The sequence below is a fragment of the Filicampus tigris genome, chromosome 18 (genome assembly GCF_054856515.1).
Source record: "Filicampus tigris isolate MCC_2025a chromosome 18, RoL_Ftig_1.0, whole genome shotgun sequence".
In the NCBI taxonomy this organism is placed as follows: domain Eukaryota; kingdom Metazoa; phylum Chordata; class Actinopteri; order Syngnathiformes; family Syngnathidae; genus Filicampus; species Filicampus tigris.
The window spans coordinates 6,440,001-6,457,764 of NC_141234.1; the positions used below are offsets into that span (position 1 = coordinate 6,440,001).

Below are 17,764 nucleotides of genomic sequence, written 5' to 3' on the forward strand. Positions count from 1 at the left end.
GATGGCCCCGTGTTACGGTTGTTACGCCTGTTTGAACAAAGCTGATTAAACGCCATGGGAGGGCATTTCACATTCACATGCGCTTGGCTTATACTGTAAAATGTTTGCATCATTTTTCATATGCGTGTCACACCGGCGCTGTGACCAAACTGCAAACGTCAGCGTAAAAATGGGAAAAAATGTGTGTGGAAGCGCAACGGGGGTTGGACAGCATTCGCGAGGTGGTCCACTTCATTGGCATACCAATGAGGTGGATGTGACGAACTGGTTATGATCATTAATATGGTACACAGGAAAAAAGGTTTGTGGCATTTTCATAAAAAAAAGAATATTGCACAAAATAAAATCATAGTCATGTGGCGAAACATGATTTGCATGCAACCAATATCCATGAACAGGCTTTTTTTAGTGTATGCAATCCAGGATATCCCATAATGATAATAAAAAAATAAAAAAAATCAGGCCATGTTTGTTGTCTTAAAATTCTGGTTAGCATCTGTACCGCGGTGGTACAGCTATCCTACAGACATATATTATTTATCCTCTGCAAAGAATGACTCATATTGCTGCCGCACTAGGGTGAGAGAGGAGCTGAGAAACTGTGACAAATACTTCATAATTATTTTCAATTCTACTTAAGATGTAAGATGAATAGTTAGTATGCACATTCCCACATCTCAAGTTGCTCATCTTTAAATGAAGAGTGCGCTTTAAACACACACACAGCTCCACCTTACACAGTGCAGTCTTTCGGCTTGTAAAATGACATTTAATGATGCAGAATGATTACTCGGGCAACAACTCTACTTTTATGAGACACATTTGTTTGGGTTTACCTCTGGTGTCGAGTTATAGGCAGAAGTATATATCCATCTTGTTTTTTTGGCTTTTTTTACTATCAGGAAGGCTCAGTCATTAAACCACAAGCCATTGAGGATTTAGCAGGCGGGGGAGGAATTTATTGGAGGATTATTCTTGTTTTGGCAAATCTTTGTGTTGTTTTTTAAAGTATCTTAGCGCCTCACCTTGACAAACTGCCTTTAAGGCATATATTTATGCCCAAGTAGAACTTGAATGAAATGTCACATAATTAGAAAAAAAAATGCAGATTTGAAACTACACCTGGTCCCATTCATCATTTTAATACGCCAACCATATTCCAAACGATGGTAAATCATGTGAAGCACTTTTATGCACTAAATGACCACACCACCTGTTTTACGACACTGTCTCCCCATAGTAATTTTAATTATCCAAGTTTCACTACAAATAAATAACTTACAAATGGAAGAATATGTACTAGGTGTTAAAACTAATACAATCTGAAAGGAGGTTTTGCAACTTCTTGTGGCATTGTAGTGACAAAGCACTATGTTCAAGTGAGTTCAGGAGGTTTATTTGAACAAAAAGAATGCTTTGCTGCCATTTTGTGGTATCAGTTATAAACCTTTTTGCTTAGGGTGCCAATTACTAACAAATGTTTGCTATTTTGCGATACCTATCTTAGCCATCAATTGCAAAAAAAGTTAAAAAGTTAACTTCTGATGCACTGTAAACAAAAGTTGAGTGAACTAAACATTTCAAGACAACAAACTTTGATAACATTTTCACTTGGGCAATTCAACAAAATCTTTTAAAATTCACTTAAGCAAATTGATTTGGAGCAAACAACCTGCTTGCTTTGTTGTGCTAACTAAAATGCTTGCCATAAATGTCAATAATTTATCTTTTAAAGTTGCTCTTAAATTACTGTTTTGGGCCCACAAAAATCAAGTTAGGTTTTTGACAGTGTGGACGGACGCTACATTAAAGTATGAACCAAACACAATTCACATAATCGTCATCACTGTCTCTTAAAGGGTAAGTCAACCCCAAAATTTTCTTTACAATAAAATGTTCTATGCGACCCCACTAGTCTAAATTGATCAATTTCAGGGTTGGCTTCCCCTTTAAAACTGAAATATTTATTGAAGAGTCGCACATACTGATTAATTGTGCCTGTGGTCAAGGCACTGATGAGCCACTGCAGGTCCAGGGTCTTGAAGGGAATGAGCACCAGGCTGGTGGCATTGTCGAGATCCTTGGCACTTTCCGGATACATTAAGTGATGTGTCGTCCGGGCGCCCACGTCTTCCTCAAATCCCGCCGTGGGCGCTTGGTTCATTCTGGAGCAACACACAATTGATACACATTTGACTCGCCACATCAAAAACAGCCTTCTTGGTTATTTTGAGAACAATGCAAGCACACAAAGAGAAGCACAATGTGTCCCATTCTGCCAATTTCTGGCCTCACAAACAGCAATTTAGAACAACCCGATGTCCATTTCCAGCACAACAACGCTGGGCTCCCTGTTATTACAACCAACAATACTCTCTCCTGCAGCCGAGGTAATTGGCGAGAATTCGGGAGGCAGTTGGATGCTGTCAGTGCCACATAGGAGACAAATCATTAGGACAGGGGTGGGCAATTCCGGCCCCGTATCCTGCCTGTTTTCCATCTCTCCCTGCTGGAACACACCTGATTCAAACGATCATATAATCAGAAAGGTCTGCAGAAGCTGCATAACGACCTGATCATTTGAATCAGGTGGGTTGCACCAAGGTGGAAAACATGCAGGATACCCTGCCTCGAGGGCCGGAATTGCCCACCCCTGCATTAGGATGACCTCCCAGCAGCACCAAGGAGTAACTTGGCCTGTCTTGTCCGCTGAGGTCTTGGCAATATCATTTTGCTCATTACTCACTCTGCTGACATTTTCCACCAAAACCTGTCAAAGTCGAGCAGGCTTCCTTTGGCAAAAGGCTACTACTTTCTATCGAAAGTTATATAGTTTTGTCTTGAGAAAATACTACATAGGGAATAAGATGCAGCCACTGGCAAGAAAGACAAGCACAAAGGCACTACAATAAATTATTTGTGTTACTTTTAACAGGTTTCCAAGACTTTGCTGCAACATCTACAACAGTAAAGTCTCAAAATGGAGTTGAGTCTCCATCCTTCATGCCTTGTAGTTAATTAGCACCTATTAGATGGTGGGAATCAAAACCAAGCAGGAAGTGTGTGTCTCACACTTTTCCCAGTGAAATACTTCAAAATTCACATTTTCCATGCTGTCATAGCACAAACGTCTTTTATTTTCATCATATTATGCCAACATTCTGCTCAACACATTAAAGTTTTGCACAGCTTGTTTTACTATACTTAAAAAATATATTATTTTTTAAATTCTTGTACTGGATCACAGAATTTCCATCTGCGCCTAATAAAATAAAAAGAATATTTGGTGGATGTATTTGGGAAATTTGAAAGTATATTCCACTTTTTAATGTCATCCAATAACATGTTTTGTTTAATATCTTTTAGAATTTCATATTGAATGATTTGAATCCATCAAATACAATGTGTTAGAATATTTTTTTAAACTATTGCCCTTATTTTATCTGCAAGTCATGAATAAGTAAATAATATTGTTTAAAATTGTGTTAAACGTATTGTAATTTTCTATAATGCAAAAATGTTCAATTAAAAATACTTTTTTTTTTTTTTTAGTTTAATGAAAGTACCAGTAGACTTAACTTACTATGGGAAAAATAATACATTTTTATCAACTGCTCCCACTCAATCATAATACGTTTTATCATTTAATTGTAATATAATGCATTGGATGAATGGATGTTATTGTGTAATATTCTTTATAATTAATGACCATATTTATTATGATTATGATTGTTATTATTATGATTATTATGATGATGATTATTATTATTAAAATGTTCTGTATTACTATTTCAGTTTTTTTACTTCTTGCACTTGCACAGACTAAATAAATAATAATGCAAAATGAAAATGAAATAATATTAATAACACCAAATTTGACTTAATAAATTACACAATCATCTTCTTTCGCTGACCTGGGAATAATAAATTATAGTTAACAATTTAAAGAATAATAAAATATCATTAGATTCTATATGGCGGCACGGTGGCCGACTGGTTAGCACGTCCGCTTCACAGTTCAGAGGCCGTGGGTTCGATCCCGGCTCCGGCCTCCCTGTGTGGAGTTTGCATGTTCTCCCCGTGCCTGCGTAGGTTTTCTCCGGGTGCTCCGGTTTCCTCCCACATTCCAAAAAACATGCATGGTAAGTTGATTGGACTCTCTGAATTGCCCCTAGGTGTGATTGTGGGTGCGGATGTTTGTCTGTGTGTGCCCTGCGATTGGCTGGCAACCAATTCAGGGTGTTACTGCCTACTGCTGGGATAGGCTCCAGCACGCCCCGCGACCCTTGTGAGGATAAGCGGTATCAATAATGGATGGATGGATAGATTCTACATTGGTGGTTTACATAAAAGTCATTGTTGTTACTGTGTTAAACTAAATACAAAACAAGGTACATCTGATTAACAGTCAAAATTTCAAGATGCCTTTTTTGCGTCTCCTAAAACACCACAAATAATTTCAATTATGATTTTGTGTCAATCTAAATTGATATAAATAACCTTGGAATGTTTTATTTTCCCAGAAAATTCTCACAGTAGCCTCAAATGTTACTCTAGTGCTTGGTGTGCTGTGTGAGCTCACGCAGTATGTAATAAGCAAGTAACACTTTAAAGGTCAGCGGTATTTCACTACTGTCTCATTTCACACGCCGACTGCTGCCGCCGCTGTTGCCGCTGTTCCTTCTTCTTAAGGTTAACTTCTCAAAATGCTTACATGCTTCTGGTTTACTAATCCCCGAGAGGAGCACTTTGCACATTTTTATTAGGCGCACGGAGACATCAGATCAAGACGCATAAAAGACTTCAGGGTTTAATAGAAACTTTCATTTTTACGCGGCTCGTAAAGGATCTGCGCTTTTGTGTTTATTTATTGTAAAAGCTGAGATGCAAAAAGGTTCATGCAAGTGCAAGGATCAAAGGTGAAATCATGCACACTAGCAATGATGTCACAGCATTGCCAGAGGAGCACAGCAGTGACTCAGTTGTGTTTCAAAAATTGTATTTAGTGTGGAAATGCTAAGGGACAACCGGTTATAAAATGCTACAGATTGCCAAAAAGAATGGCATTGCAACATCCACGGTAGCTACGGATCAGTTCAAGAGGGTATTTTGCCATTAGTTTCTTGTTATCATTTAAATAGATATCAATTGAACTTGTCAGTAGTGTAAAAGTGGCATTTCCTTCAAACCTATGCCTCTCGTCAATAAAAGACGATTCCATACGTATTTTGATATATTCTAAAATTAAATGATTCGGTTAGGTTTTATATCAATTAGTGGTTTGTAATTGCCTTTTTGTCACAAGATGGTAGAAAAGCACTTTTTTTTCCCCTTTGAAATAGCAATGGCCTGACTAGCTGAAGCTCCTTTCCTCAATTCAACACGGATGCTTGTCAGCAAGTTGCCACCAAATGCCGCCAAATCAATATTTTTAAGACTAGGCAAGTTTAATAATGAATAGCAGGATCTAAAATACCAAATACCGATCTGTAAATATGTGTTGATTCACTGTATTCTCTTTTGTCTTTCACAACTAAATGACCAAAGGTGAAATCATGAAGAATAACAAAACCCTTACTTAGCAGTCAATCGAACTAAGCAAATGTCATCGGCAATGCTGCTCACAGCTACTAGGGGGCACAATTGCAGCGATGGCTTTGATCACCTTGCATTATCATTATTATTATCGATTCCATTCTAAATTGTCATTTTAGCATCTCAGCATTCCAATTCCTGAGAGAAGTGATGTCATTACTTTCTCAGGAGTGGAGCATAATCCCACTTTTAAAAGCCTATTTCAAACAACAAACAAATGCGACGCTCCGAAACCATTTGCTACGCTGTCTTAAAGATCCATCTTAATGAAGTTATTTGCACTGGCTTACATCAGGCTAGCCAATTTAAGCTTTTGACTGATCCTCCATTCAGCAGAGCAAATGGCAACGCAAGACACTGCTGACGGATGAGCACACAACTACCCCAAAATTGTGTTCTCTCTATCTGCATTTAGGGCAAACAAATCAATGAGCCTTTGTTTGGCGGACTACTGTATGCATTCCATTGTTGCACAGCTTGTTGTGTCGCTGCTCCGTGTGACCTTTTGGCTTAGTGCCACGCCCCCCCACCAACCAGGCATGACTGCAGATATCACACTGGCATGAATTAAAAAGAGCGAAGAATATTTCCAGCGCCATGCAACAACGCGCTGCACTAATGGCTGGGATGGAGAACGCGTGTCTCGGTGGCGGCGTATAATTGAATCGGTAAGACAACGGTGCAGTGCTGTCACAGCGGCGGCTGGGCCGGATGATAAGCGATAATTTTGCTTAGTGGTGACACCTTGCTTCAGCAGCCATGTTACTGTATGAACGCAGAAATGTTGCTATCAGCAGGATTTATATAGTCTTTAATAGTTTATTGGTTTGAGTTCAAGTAGCCCAATGTGTATTACTATAGATGTATTTTTTTGTAATTTAAATGGACACTTGGGTGATCTTAACATTGGCACTTATATAATAGGTTTGCATGTAAAAATGACATCAGTACTAAAGTGCACCCCCAAAAGACTCTGTCATGATTTAAGGTCTTTTTTTGTGATTAGATTTACGACAAATTTCCCCGCCCCTTTTTGGGGCGTGGCTTATGTTATGTTTTCGGTCTCAGCGGTCTACGTCACGGGAGGGAGGCAAGCATGGTAATATTGCTCGCCTTGTCAGTTCTGTTGTCTAAAACACAGACGATTGCCACCAAAATGCAAATTCACATTACTACTCTTGTCCACTTCAACCTGTGAAAGTATAAAAGTGTTCTGCACAATAGATGTGATTTATTGACACAAAACGTGATCTCATCATGATCACCTCGACAAAATTAAAAATACCGTGGCGATTGCCCATCCACTTTCACAAGCTGAAGCGGACAAGAGCATGAATGCGCACACGAACCCTGACTGGTTAGATTTCGGACATTTAGCGACGCTAAACTCGTGTCAACTCTCGGGAGGCAGACGACAACTGGCAGTGCGCAAGCAATCAGGCAAGCATGGATGTTTATTTCCCCACCCCCCCTTCTCTCCCCATCTAACAGTAGAATAATGGTACAGCTAATAGCAACGACTAGCTTCAGGCCGTTAAAACAAAAGGCATTAGCACAACAACATTAGCTCCTTACTGTCCGCGCAGCGTTTGTAGGTGATCATGAGCCTGCGTCTTCATGTCGCGGGGTTTGCATCCTAAGCAGTCGCGTGCGTTGTCCGACACTGCTTGCAGCCACGAGAGTGACGCGGCGTCAGAGTGAGGTAAGACCCCATTGAACACCAGGAGTGTCTTGAACGTGCGCATCCGACTCCGCAACCGAGTGTGGCCGCATTGGAACGCACCATTTCGGCTGTTACGTTCCATTGGAAGGCGTGTTGTCGGTCGTAAAACTGGAGACATTACTCATCCCAATAAATGTGCGCGTCCACTCAATCCCACTTCAGTCTCTGTAAATAGCCTGACTGGTGTTAAATGCCCTTGCCCATCCTAACTGTGATCAGCAAAGAAGCAGTGTTTTTATTTTTTTCTTATTTTTATTTTTTTTTAGCAAAGATGCAGTTGTGCACTCGTCCCAGCATAAATCTATGTAGCTCTGCTCACTTCCACATTTCCTCATTCTCATATAAATCAGCCACGGAGAAGTTAATCCTTTTGATATGTTGAAGTGGTCATTAGTAAGGATGTCCACATACATTTTGGTGCCAATTGATCACAGTTTTTGGACGTTATAAGCAATGAAAGTACAATAATTTCCAATGGAGGGTTTGTAATCGGTTCCTCCAGTGACTCCGACCGAACAAGGATAGAACGGTAGGGGGCGCGGCCATTCTCCTCATTAATAAGAGGCGTTATTCATGGAGTCACTTATTTCCTAATTTCTCCCAAATTTATAGATAAAATAGAAAATGACAACTCTTCTCATTCTCCTGATCAAAAAATATATAAAATGAACTTGATAGTGAAAACATGGCCATCCCGGCCCCACCGTCCCTTTAAGCATCCTGTGCTTCCGCAATTAGTTTTTCCTCAGTTGCGTTGGTACATTTCTCAGATCATAATTGAATTTCTCAAACTACTTGTTCAATTTTCACATCATTGTGTCACTTGTTCACATCAAAAAAGTAGTTTCTCATTTCTTTTGCAAAAGCTTTGGCACATCCATGCAAATGATTATGTAAAATTCTCTGCTGTTTCTGACATTATGAATTGCTTAAATCAACAGTTCCCAATATTTTCCTTGATCTCATACTCCCTACAAAAGTTATATATCAGATACTGTAGATAGATTAGATCGATAGACTAGATTAGATAGAGCTAGTTAAAGGTAGAGAGACAAAGAGATGGCTAAAGAAAGCAAGAGCGATAAAGATATAAAGAAAAGAAAATATACATGTGAAGGTTTACTAACCTTATAATGAAATGACTGGAGTCAATGAGGTGTCCATATTGGGATCCCTTCATGTTCCCAGAGTTCCCCACCACGGAGCAGGTCCGGCAGCGCTCCGGCCCAGCGTCCGCGTAAACCATATCGTCAGGAATGACATGGAATAGGTCCTCAACCACCTCGCTGAAGTTGGCCGGCCGCTTTTCCAACTGCAGCCACTGGTGGGGCGGCACAAACAGGGCCTCATAGTGTGTGTTTTGCTACGGGCTAAATTGAAGTGGAAGCGATTGAACAAGGGCAAAGGGACTTCAGGAGGCCAACACATTACTGACATGCCCTCTGGTGTGTGTGTGGGGGGGGGGGGGGTTGGGGGGGGGGGGCTTTTGGCCTCGTCGTCATCTGGTGGCTTTCAACTCGCTGAGACAGCAGATAAAATAAATTCAGCAGCGTGTGTGCGCTCTGCTATTTGTGCCAAGCAGGCTGGAAATAGAAAGGATGAGACTTTTCCACTGGACAACTCATTCAGTGCCTACTGGAATTTATTTTATACTAAATAATTTATGTGTTTTAATGAGGTAACTGCTGGAGCTAAACGGTTTTGAATCGCAAGACCTAAACTGCCATACTGCCAAATAAGCCGCATAGCTCCCAGAAAGATTAACATGAAAGCACGCAACATTATGCAGTGACCACCTTTCAGAACTCTAATAGATCCCAAATAGCATTTACAACATGCCATGTCCGCACTTTAAATCATTGGAGAATCTGTTCACATTCCCTGCCGGGTGCTGCTGTTTTGGTTTGCAACATAGTTCATATGGGCTTGCAACTAAACTGTGGGCCCAACGACTATTAGCGGGACAACCACTATTTGAGCAAATAGGATAACTTCCATTCCATTCAGCTTTGACAGGTTTTACAAATAAAATAGCTTGGGCTCATGCAAAGGTCACACCCTTGACATCATTGCCAGTCAGCTGTTGATACGCGTGACATTTGCTTCATGAGGCCTCGTCTGAGAGGCGTTTGCTCAAATCACTTGTGACAGGAGGCAACACTGCACTCTTATTTTTTTCCTATTTTGGCCTCTAATTGGACGCTGTGTGAGGTGACTGCGGGTCCCAGCTCACTCTGTGACCAGCAGGGTGTTAATAAAACTATTTGGGGATTTTTCACAATAGTTATTTCTAACTTCATTTTCACTTTTGTTTTTTGCAAGATAAAAAAAGGTCACTCAGTAGTGTTTAACAAAATACATTAAAGTACAATTCTCAAATGACTGTGTGACCTTCCTTCTTCTGTACGGATGTACAGCAATTCTGAAATAAATACATTGAAAATGAGCCCCAATTTATTATATGATATTAATTGACAAAGACAAAATGAATTTTTTGCTAAAATTAGATAGTTTTAGTTTTACAAATCTAAGATGTAGTTTCAGTTAGATTTTGTTTTTTAAAAGCATTTTCGTTTTGATTTTATTTCATTCACAATTTCATTTTTCAGTTTTTGTTAACTACGATAATCTTGGTCACCAGTGGAAGCTTGAATGGCACACCTCTGTGAGACCCCCCTTGACTTCCTCCATCACCCACCTACCCCGATTAAAAAAAACATACTGCAGCTACGCCGCCCTGTGTGGCCGCACCTATTGCTCATCCCAGAAACCGCCACTGCTACAAGTGCTACAAAACTGGCTCCAAGTACCTGCCACCATTTGAAGGTTTCGTCTGAGAGTGCGCTGTTGTCCCTGGCCATGAGCGGGTGAACAGACTGGTTGAAGCGCTCTGTGAACCAAGGGTCGTCCTCCGCCTCGGTCATGCACTGCCGACAGGCACACGGGGCCTTGGTGGAGGCGGCCAAACGGAAGGCGTACTTGAAGAAGTAGCTGGAGGGCTCGCGCAAGGTGTAACTGAAGAGGAAGGTGGTGAACGTCACGACGCACAACAAAAGAGCCAACGTCTTCAACTTCCTGCTTTTGGGCGAAGTCATTCTGTCACGTCGGGAGTCACTTGACTGGGAACCTTGAGTGCACGGAGGGTAAATATAGCATCGGGATTATTTTGAAGTGCGCAAGACGCTTGGAAAATAAGCAGTTCCGTGCTCGGCTGACACGTTCTCCTGGTTCTCAGTTTTCACATCTCTGCTTTCCTGAACGTCCTTTATCAAATCCAAGAATACAACGCTCCCTGTTCGATATGGTCCGGCTGATGAGGAAATATAGCTCGCTCCTCTCCCACGCCGAATCGAAGGTCAGCGGCTGACGGGTCTTCTGTTCATTTAATCATCTACCTGAAATGCAAACAAAAGGACATTCAGTCTCCAGGGAAAACACACACAAGGATGAACATGCAAACTCCAGACAGGGAGGCTGGAGTCGGAATCGAACCCACAACCTCTGAACTGTGAGGCAGACGTGCTAACCAGTCGACCACCATGCCGCGCGCTCTATAAAGTTTCTTGTTAATTGGTTGTGCAATTTTACATCATCCCACTAAGTATCAATACTGTACCTCATTTCACATTTGGCAGAGTCACTTGGCAATAAGTCGAAGAATAGGTTGCATGGCTTTTATTAGATCTGTATTTTCTTTGATGCCAGAATTCCCACAGGGCCTGTGCTTTTCATTTCGCCCTCTGCATTCAATCGGGGTCTTTCAGCAGGACATTTGCGCTTTCATAAATGCAATATATCCTTATTCAGTTGACGGCAGATTCTCTGTGAAGATGTGGAGCAATTAACACAGTGCAGGGAGGGTGTAATACAAGGCAAAGTGATCCCTAGAAACACTCAACCTGCCCTTTTCGTCTTAACAAGCCGCCGCCCCTCGTAAGGGAAGATTTGTAGCACAGTACATTACGGAGCGAGAAAGCCTCCTGGTATTTCTTGATTAGAAATTGATCAGGTCATTCAAATGGTAACCCCTGGAGGGAAGCAAAGAGGATTGGCTTCAGAGGTCACCGGGGCACAGCGGTCCCGTCACTTTCCCAATCAGAGTAGGAAGCGGGCAGGCGCTTATTATCAGCAGGAAGGACACGAGCCGATGCACAGGAAGGCTTCGACGTGCTGCCGTTTGCTAAGTCGCAACGGACTGCGGATTTGCATGCAACACCTGTTGGGTTATTGGCTATTTGAGCAGCTTTGTGTAAATGTCTTATAAGAATTGAGATGTAGTTTTACAACAAAGATGCCATGTTACAAGAATTAGGTCATAATAGTGTGGTTAAAAAAAGTATTAATGTGGAAAATGTTGCAATATTATGTGAATAACGTTACAATTTTATCAGGTTAATGTATTTTCTATCTATCCATCCATCAGTTTGTGATTTTTCCGGTCGCGAGGAAATTTTGAACATGTTTCGTGACAAGAAAAGTCTAGGCTAACGTCTAGCGAACGTATGACGACCGTTTGGCGAACATTTACGACCTTGAACGGAAACCTGACATGAATGCGTATTTTCTACCTCCGCTAACAGTCGGAAATGTTTTCCCCTCAGTGGGACACGGGCTTAAAGAATATGACTGTGAATTCATCCCCCCCGCCTTTTTTTTTTTTTTTTTTTTACCACTTATCCTGTTCAGACACTCATTATCAGCAGCAAGGACATAAGCCGTTGCACAAGAAGGCACCGCTTGCTGCTCTAAGTCACAGTGGACTACAGATTTGCATACAAGCCGAGTTGGGTTATTGTCTACTGGGGGAAGCTTTGACAACCTGGGGACACTCCAATGAACAGAGCTGCTTCTTCCCATAAACGAGGCTGTTGTTTGACTCGGATCACTTTGAAGCAACCCCCGCTCCCGTATCTCCAGGATTCTCTGACAGCTGGCAACGTTTTTAGACATCACTTCTGGGTCGCCTGACCTTGTCTGACTAAAGGATGGCAGACTTACACTGATCAAAGTTTGCCAAGCTGAGACAGCAAAGGCTGCGCTGATAACTGAGGAGAAGGGAGGGGTGGGCCCTAATCTTCCATTTTGAAAAGTCATCACCTTTGTGGGATGTCGCAACAAGAAAGTCTTTTCAGCTTCTGTTCCTCGGAAACAGTTTGGCTGTTCCGCGATGACGTGAGATGTTTGAGACCTCCCAAAAATGGGAAGTTTTACCTTCGCCTTGACGTGCCTCAAACACCAACCTTCAATAGAAAGTCAGTATATTCATCTAGAGGCGTAAAGTATTCACCTTGTCAACTGAGATTCAACCCCTGCAAGGAATTTAATCAGCCACTTTCAAGCTGACTCGTGGGAGGATTGTTAATGAATGCACTTCACATTCTAACATACCAGCAATTTATTTTCATTAACTTCTTACTTTCAGTTATTTGGTACCTGTGGAGGCTCTGCCATCAGCAATGGAATAATTTAAATGAGAATAAAGCCATAGTATTGTTGGAAAAAAGTTATTCAACATGTAAAAGTCAAAATGTTGTAGTGAGAAAGTAAAGCAACAAAATATGTCCTGTTATATTTTGAAAAAGGTCAAGATTTCACTTCAACAATGTTTTTCAGATAACGTTGAAATATAACCAGAATACAGTTGTTGTTTTATAAGAAAAACTTTGAAATCAACAATGAAGTTCTAAAATTTGCGTTTTTGCGAATTTCTGAGAAATACATTTATTTTACAAGAATAAAGTTGGAATATTACATGTATATATATTACATAAATAAAAGTAAAAATATATATATATATATACCTGTATATGTAAAAAACAAGACAATTAAAGAAGAAGTCAAGTCAGAAATGTTCTTTACAATAATGTGTTCTACGTGCCCCGACTAGTCTAAACACATTCTTATTAATGTAGCATTGGTGGAATATGAATTAAGCAGCAAAATCCACCCGGTTTTGGCCATTTTGCCTTACTGTCACATGCAGCCGACTGAAAATGACATCTTAATGTTAGGCACTATCTTGTGAACGTCACATTACCAAACCCAGAAAACAGGTGAGCCGTGATTGGTCGTTATCTCAGCTCTTAGGCCCTTGATGACATTTTCAGTCGACAACAAGTGGATGTATAAGGCAAAATGGCCGTCCGCGGTGATGAATTTAAAAAATGGGTGGATTTTTATGCTTGCCATATTTCACAAACGCAGTTTTGGTCAGAATGCTGTGTTTGGACCAAGGGGGGCACATAGATTATATTACTGTAAAGAAAAAATTTGACTTGACTTCCTCTTGATTTGACTTGGTTGCTGATATCTTGCATATTAATGTATGTTAGCAGATTTTTTTGTAATGTGTCTATAAAAAAATACGCAATGCAATATGCATGTGTGGCTGTGGCCTTAAAGTGTGATTCTGACCCAGCGGCTATGATTCAAGATATAGGAAAGACGTCAGCAATCTTTTTTAGTCCAACTGCAGAGCACAGTCACCATTTCTGCTGCCTCTGCTTTGTCTTTGTCACGAAAGTCACAATGGAAGCCGGTACAGCTGTGATGCGTGGGGGCCCGCTCACTATTTTGTCCTATTTTCACTTCTTGTAAGCGGAATGCTTTTTGGGATCTACAGGTCACTTTCTGTGTGTTTACTGGTTGTGACGTTCGCTGTCGTGTGTGGATGCGACGGCAGATTAGATGCGTCGGCCCAAAAAGGAAAGCTATTGTCTTGTGGGATGTCGACGTCTGTTTTTTTTTGGCAGTTTGGCGCTGAAGGCCTGACAAGACATGTATTCCATCAACGAAAAACAAGGGCGCTCAGAACAAAACAAAGGAACAAAGACTACTGTAGCTAAATAAATCAGATTCATAAACACAGCGAAGCACTTGTAAAGACGCGAGGGAATGCAAGTGGCGCATTGGCTGCGAGACATGAACTGAAGTACTGACAGTAAATAATTAAAAATGATCCAATATGAAAAAAATTACCTTTAAAAATTGGTTGGACTAAATTAGTCAAATAATGTACAGTGAAACCTTGGGTTTCACGTTTAAGCATAATGTGTTCCAAAAAGATGGACTAATTACGAAAAGAGAATCCATTTTGTGTGGGGGGACTTAGCCACCAATCAATCAATCAATCAATCACATTTTATTTATATAGCACTTTTCATACATAAAAATGCAACTCAAAGTGCTTTAAAACATTCAAAGCAAAACATAGAATTATCTTCAATCAAAAGAAAAGATAAATTATTTAAAAGTTGTTGAAAGCCAAACTAAAAAGGTGTGTCTTGAGCTTCCTCTTAAAAATATCAACAGTCTCTGCAGACCTGACATCCTCTGGCAGGCTATTCCAAAGGTGAGGACCAAAACGGCTGAATGCAGCCTCGCCATGCATTTTGGTCCTCACCCTTGGAATAAATAAAAGGCCGGCGCCAGAGGACCTCAGGATCCGCGAGGGCTGGTATGATAAAAGCAAATCAGATAAATAAGATGGCCCAAGACCATTAACACATTTATAAACTAATAAAAGTACTTTAAAATCGATCCTGAAACACACAGGGAGCCAATGCAGCAATTTCAAAACTGGCGTAATGTGCTCCCGCCCTCTGGTTCTCGTCAGCACCCGAGCGGCTGAATTCTGCAGTAGTTGCAGTGGTGAAATGCTCTTTTTCGGGAGGCCAGAGAGCAGGGCATTACAGTAATCTAAACGACAGGAAATAAAGGCATGCATCAGCACTTCCGTGTTAGCCTGAGAGCGAAACGGGCGGACTCTGGCGATATTCTTAAGGTGATAAAAACCAATCTTGGTTACATTTTTAATATGAGGAATAAAACTGAGCTCAGAGTCAAAAATGACGCCAAGGTTCTTCACACAGTGTGAGGGATTAAAAATGGGTAGTTTTGGTAAAAGCTTCTCTCTCTGACCTTCGGGACCGATAACTAAAACCTCAGTCTTGTCCTGATTGAGCTGTAGGAAATTATCTGCCATCCATGACTTGATATCTAAAATGCAATTTAAAAGGGTATCAATGGGTCCTGTGTCATCAGGAGACACGGCAATATACAGCTGCACCAGGGGGCAGTATATGAAGATACAAACAAAGAATACACATCACAACTAGAATTTGTGACTCAGTAAACTGCAGTCATATGAATTGTTCTACGTAGAGGAAAAAGAAAATCCGCCCGTGAGTATTGCTATAATGTCTGTCTACATGTTTTGCTTCATTTTCAGATTTTCACCTATTGTGGATGAGCCTGGAACGTTTCCCCTGCTATTAAAGAGGGTTCATGTAGTTAAGCTTCACAGAAAAAAAAATGCGACTGGTGAATCATAAGTTGGCAGGGGTTCATTGGAATACCACATTCATGAGGAAAATACCAGAAAAGATGTGTAGGTTTAATTACCAGTGTTAAATGTTCAAGTGTAGAAAGATGCCCGGGTCGGTTTCTGAGGGGGGAAAAAACACGTCCAGAGGGATTTTTTTTTCCTGCTCCAAAACTAATACTGTAACTGAGAGAATGTGAAATGAAGAGACTTTAAAAAAAAAAAAAAAAATTACATTTGATGGCATCACATCTGCAAATCCGCAGAGGCTTTAAGTTTGGCGCTTTACTTGGGAGAGTTTTATTCTCACATATTGGCTTTCAGTCAGCGTTTTATCTTCATATAAAAAAGGGCTGCGGCTGCGGCGGCTGTTTCTTGCTCGAGTGCATAAAGAGGCTTTCAGAGTGCATTGAAGTCTGTTCACATGATTAAAAGAAGTGAAGAAGTTCAGCGCTGAAAGCTCGCCGATATGAAGGTAGATCTGTTGTCGGATTAAAAACAAACACAAGATAAGCACTTGTGCTTTTTTGTGAGGGGCGACTTAAGCCCGACTGTGAGAAAAGTCAAAGTTCAATCTTTTCGAGACACTGATAGGTTCAGCTCACGTTTTATACTCGCGTGTTGCTTCGAATTTTTAAGATATCCTACAAAAGTCGACCGGCCGAAATCAAACCTGAGTGTTCATGGCATTTTGAGGGCAAGCAAGCCCAGCAATAGAACTTTTTTTTTTTGTACTGATATTGATTTGGACCACCTTGTCGCACTCTTTTTTTTTTTTTGTGCAGGAAAGTACACAATGCATCATTTATGTTTAAAAATCCTTGTACTTTTCCGCTGCATCGTTAAAGCCTTGAGACAACGAGGCACTCTAAAGAGGCCACTCCAGTGCAACTCCTCCACACGCTTTTTTCTTTTTTTGCCCTGCTTTTTTTTCCTGCCTTGTCTCCGTAAGATGCGAGCACTCATGGTCGACAATGAGGCGCTCTAAAGCTATACGCAAACGTTATATTTCCACAATTTGAGTATTAAATAGTTCAGTCATTGCACGTTTTCAGCAATTATCATCAAACCTGTATACTGAGTTTAGAAATAAATCTCTGACTCCACTTCACAGGTTCTTCATCTTATTATTCCTAGCTCGGCTGCTTATTTTAGTCGACTGTATCGCAGCAACAGTGTCTCATCAGCACACTCCCATGTTCTAAGGTTTAATGCTTATGTCCTTCACACACTCATTCGTGCAGCAGCCCGGAGCACCAACATTTCCCCGGAGAGTTACCTCCTTCGCCCGGTGTCCCTGAATGGAAGCAAAAAGCAGTTCTGCTCGAGATGAGCCGTCACACCGTCAATTGTTCCCCCAGCTCCACTTTGCCATTTTGGAACACTCACACAGCACTTTGCTCTTGGCTTCAAGCCGTTACAACTTCTGTTGATACAGGTTGAGTGCAGCACGGGTGAGGCAAACCTGCCACTAATTTAGAACAAATAATCGCTACTTTACCTCTACTACTGAGAACAACACCACACACAAACATCACACAGTTAAGTCATCCGTCCATTTACTTACACGCATAATGTGAATTTGATTTTCACACACACTCACATCCCAACATCATTCAAACGCCTATCTATTCACATACACAATTTATCTTTCTGTCCATTCACATACACTTGAGGGGTGATTAAAAAAAACGTTGAATCGGAAAATCGTTTTTGATGTAGATGATGTGTGTGCATCGAATGGAACGGGATCGTTCAATTTTCAAATATAAGGTGATATGTATTTGTACTGTATATACAACATGTAATACAATACATGTATATACGAGAAACTCATTGCATCATACCTCTCAAACCGATCCGTACTGTTTTGAAGCTGAAGCTGAATCCCACTAAATCGAACCAAGTTAAATTCTTCCACTTAAAATTTCAACCGTCCTTGAATAGTATCGCACCCCATGTGTCGAGATACGTATCTTTTATTGGAGAGATGCACGCCCCTAATATACCGGGTACATACATAACGAAAACATCAGTCATACGACCAACCCGCTTATAATTTGAGACAACCAGTTTCTCCTCTCAGCATATTTGCTGATTTAATAACGGATCAATAGTTGGTT

At 40.8% G+C, this 17,764-nt stretch overlaps 1 protein-coding gene across 1 annotated transcript in view; it reads right to left on the reverse strand.

Annotated features, from left to right (window-relative positions):
- The window catches only part of st3gal1 (ST3 beta-galactoside alpha-2,3-sialyltransferase 1), a 43,430-nt gene that overhangs the window by 2,429 nt on the left and 23,237 nt on the right, over window positions 1–17,764 (reverse strand). The window contains exons 2-4 of the mRNA XM_086014895.1: window positions 10,129–10,713; window positions 8,446–8,639; window positions 1,986–2,165 (exon numbers count right to left, since the gene is read on the reverse strand). Coding sequence (XP_085871021.1) covers window positions 1,986–2,165; window positions 8,446–8,639; window positions 10,129–10,413 — 659 coding nt within the window. The 5' untranslated portion in view covers window positions 10,414–10,713. The remainder of the gene's footprint in view (window positions 1–1,985; window positions 2,166–8,445; window positions 8,640–10,128; window positions 10,714–17,764) is intronic.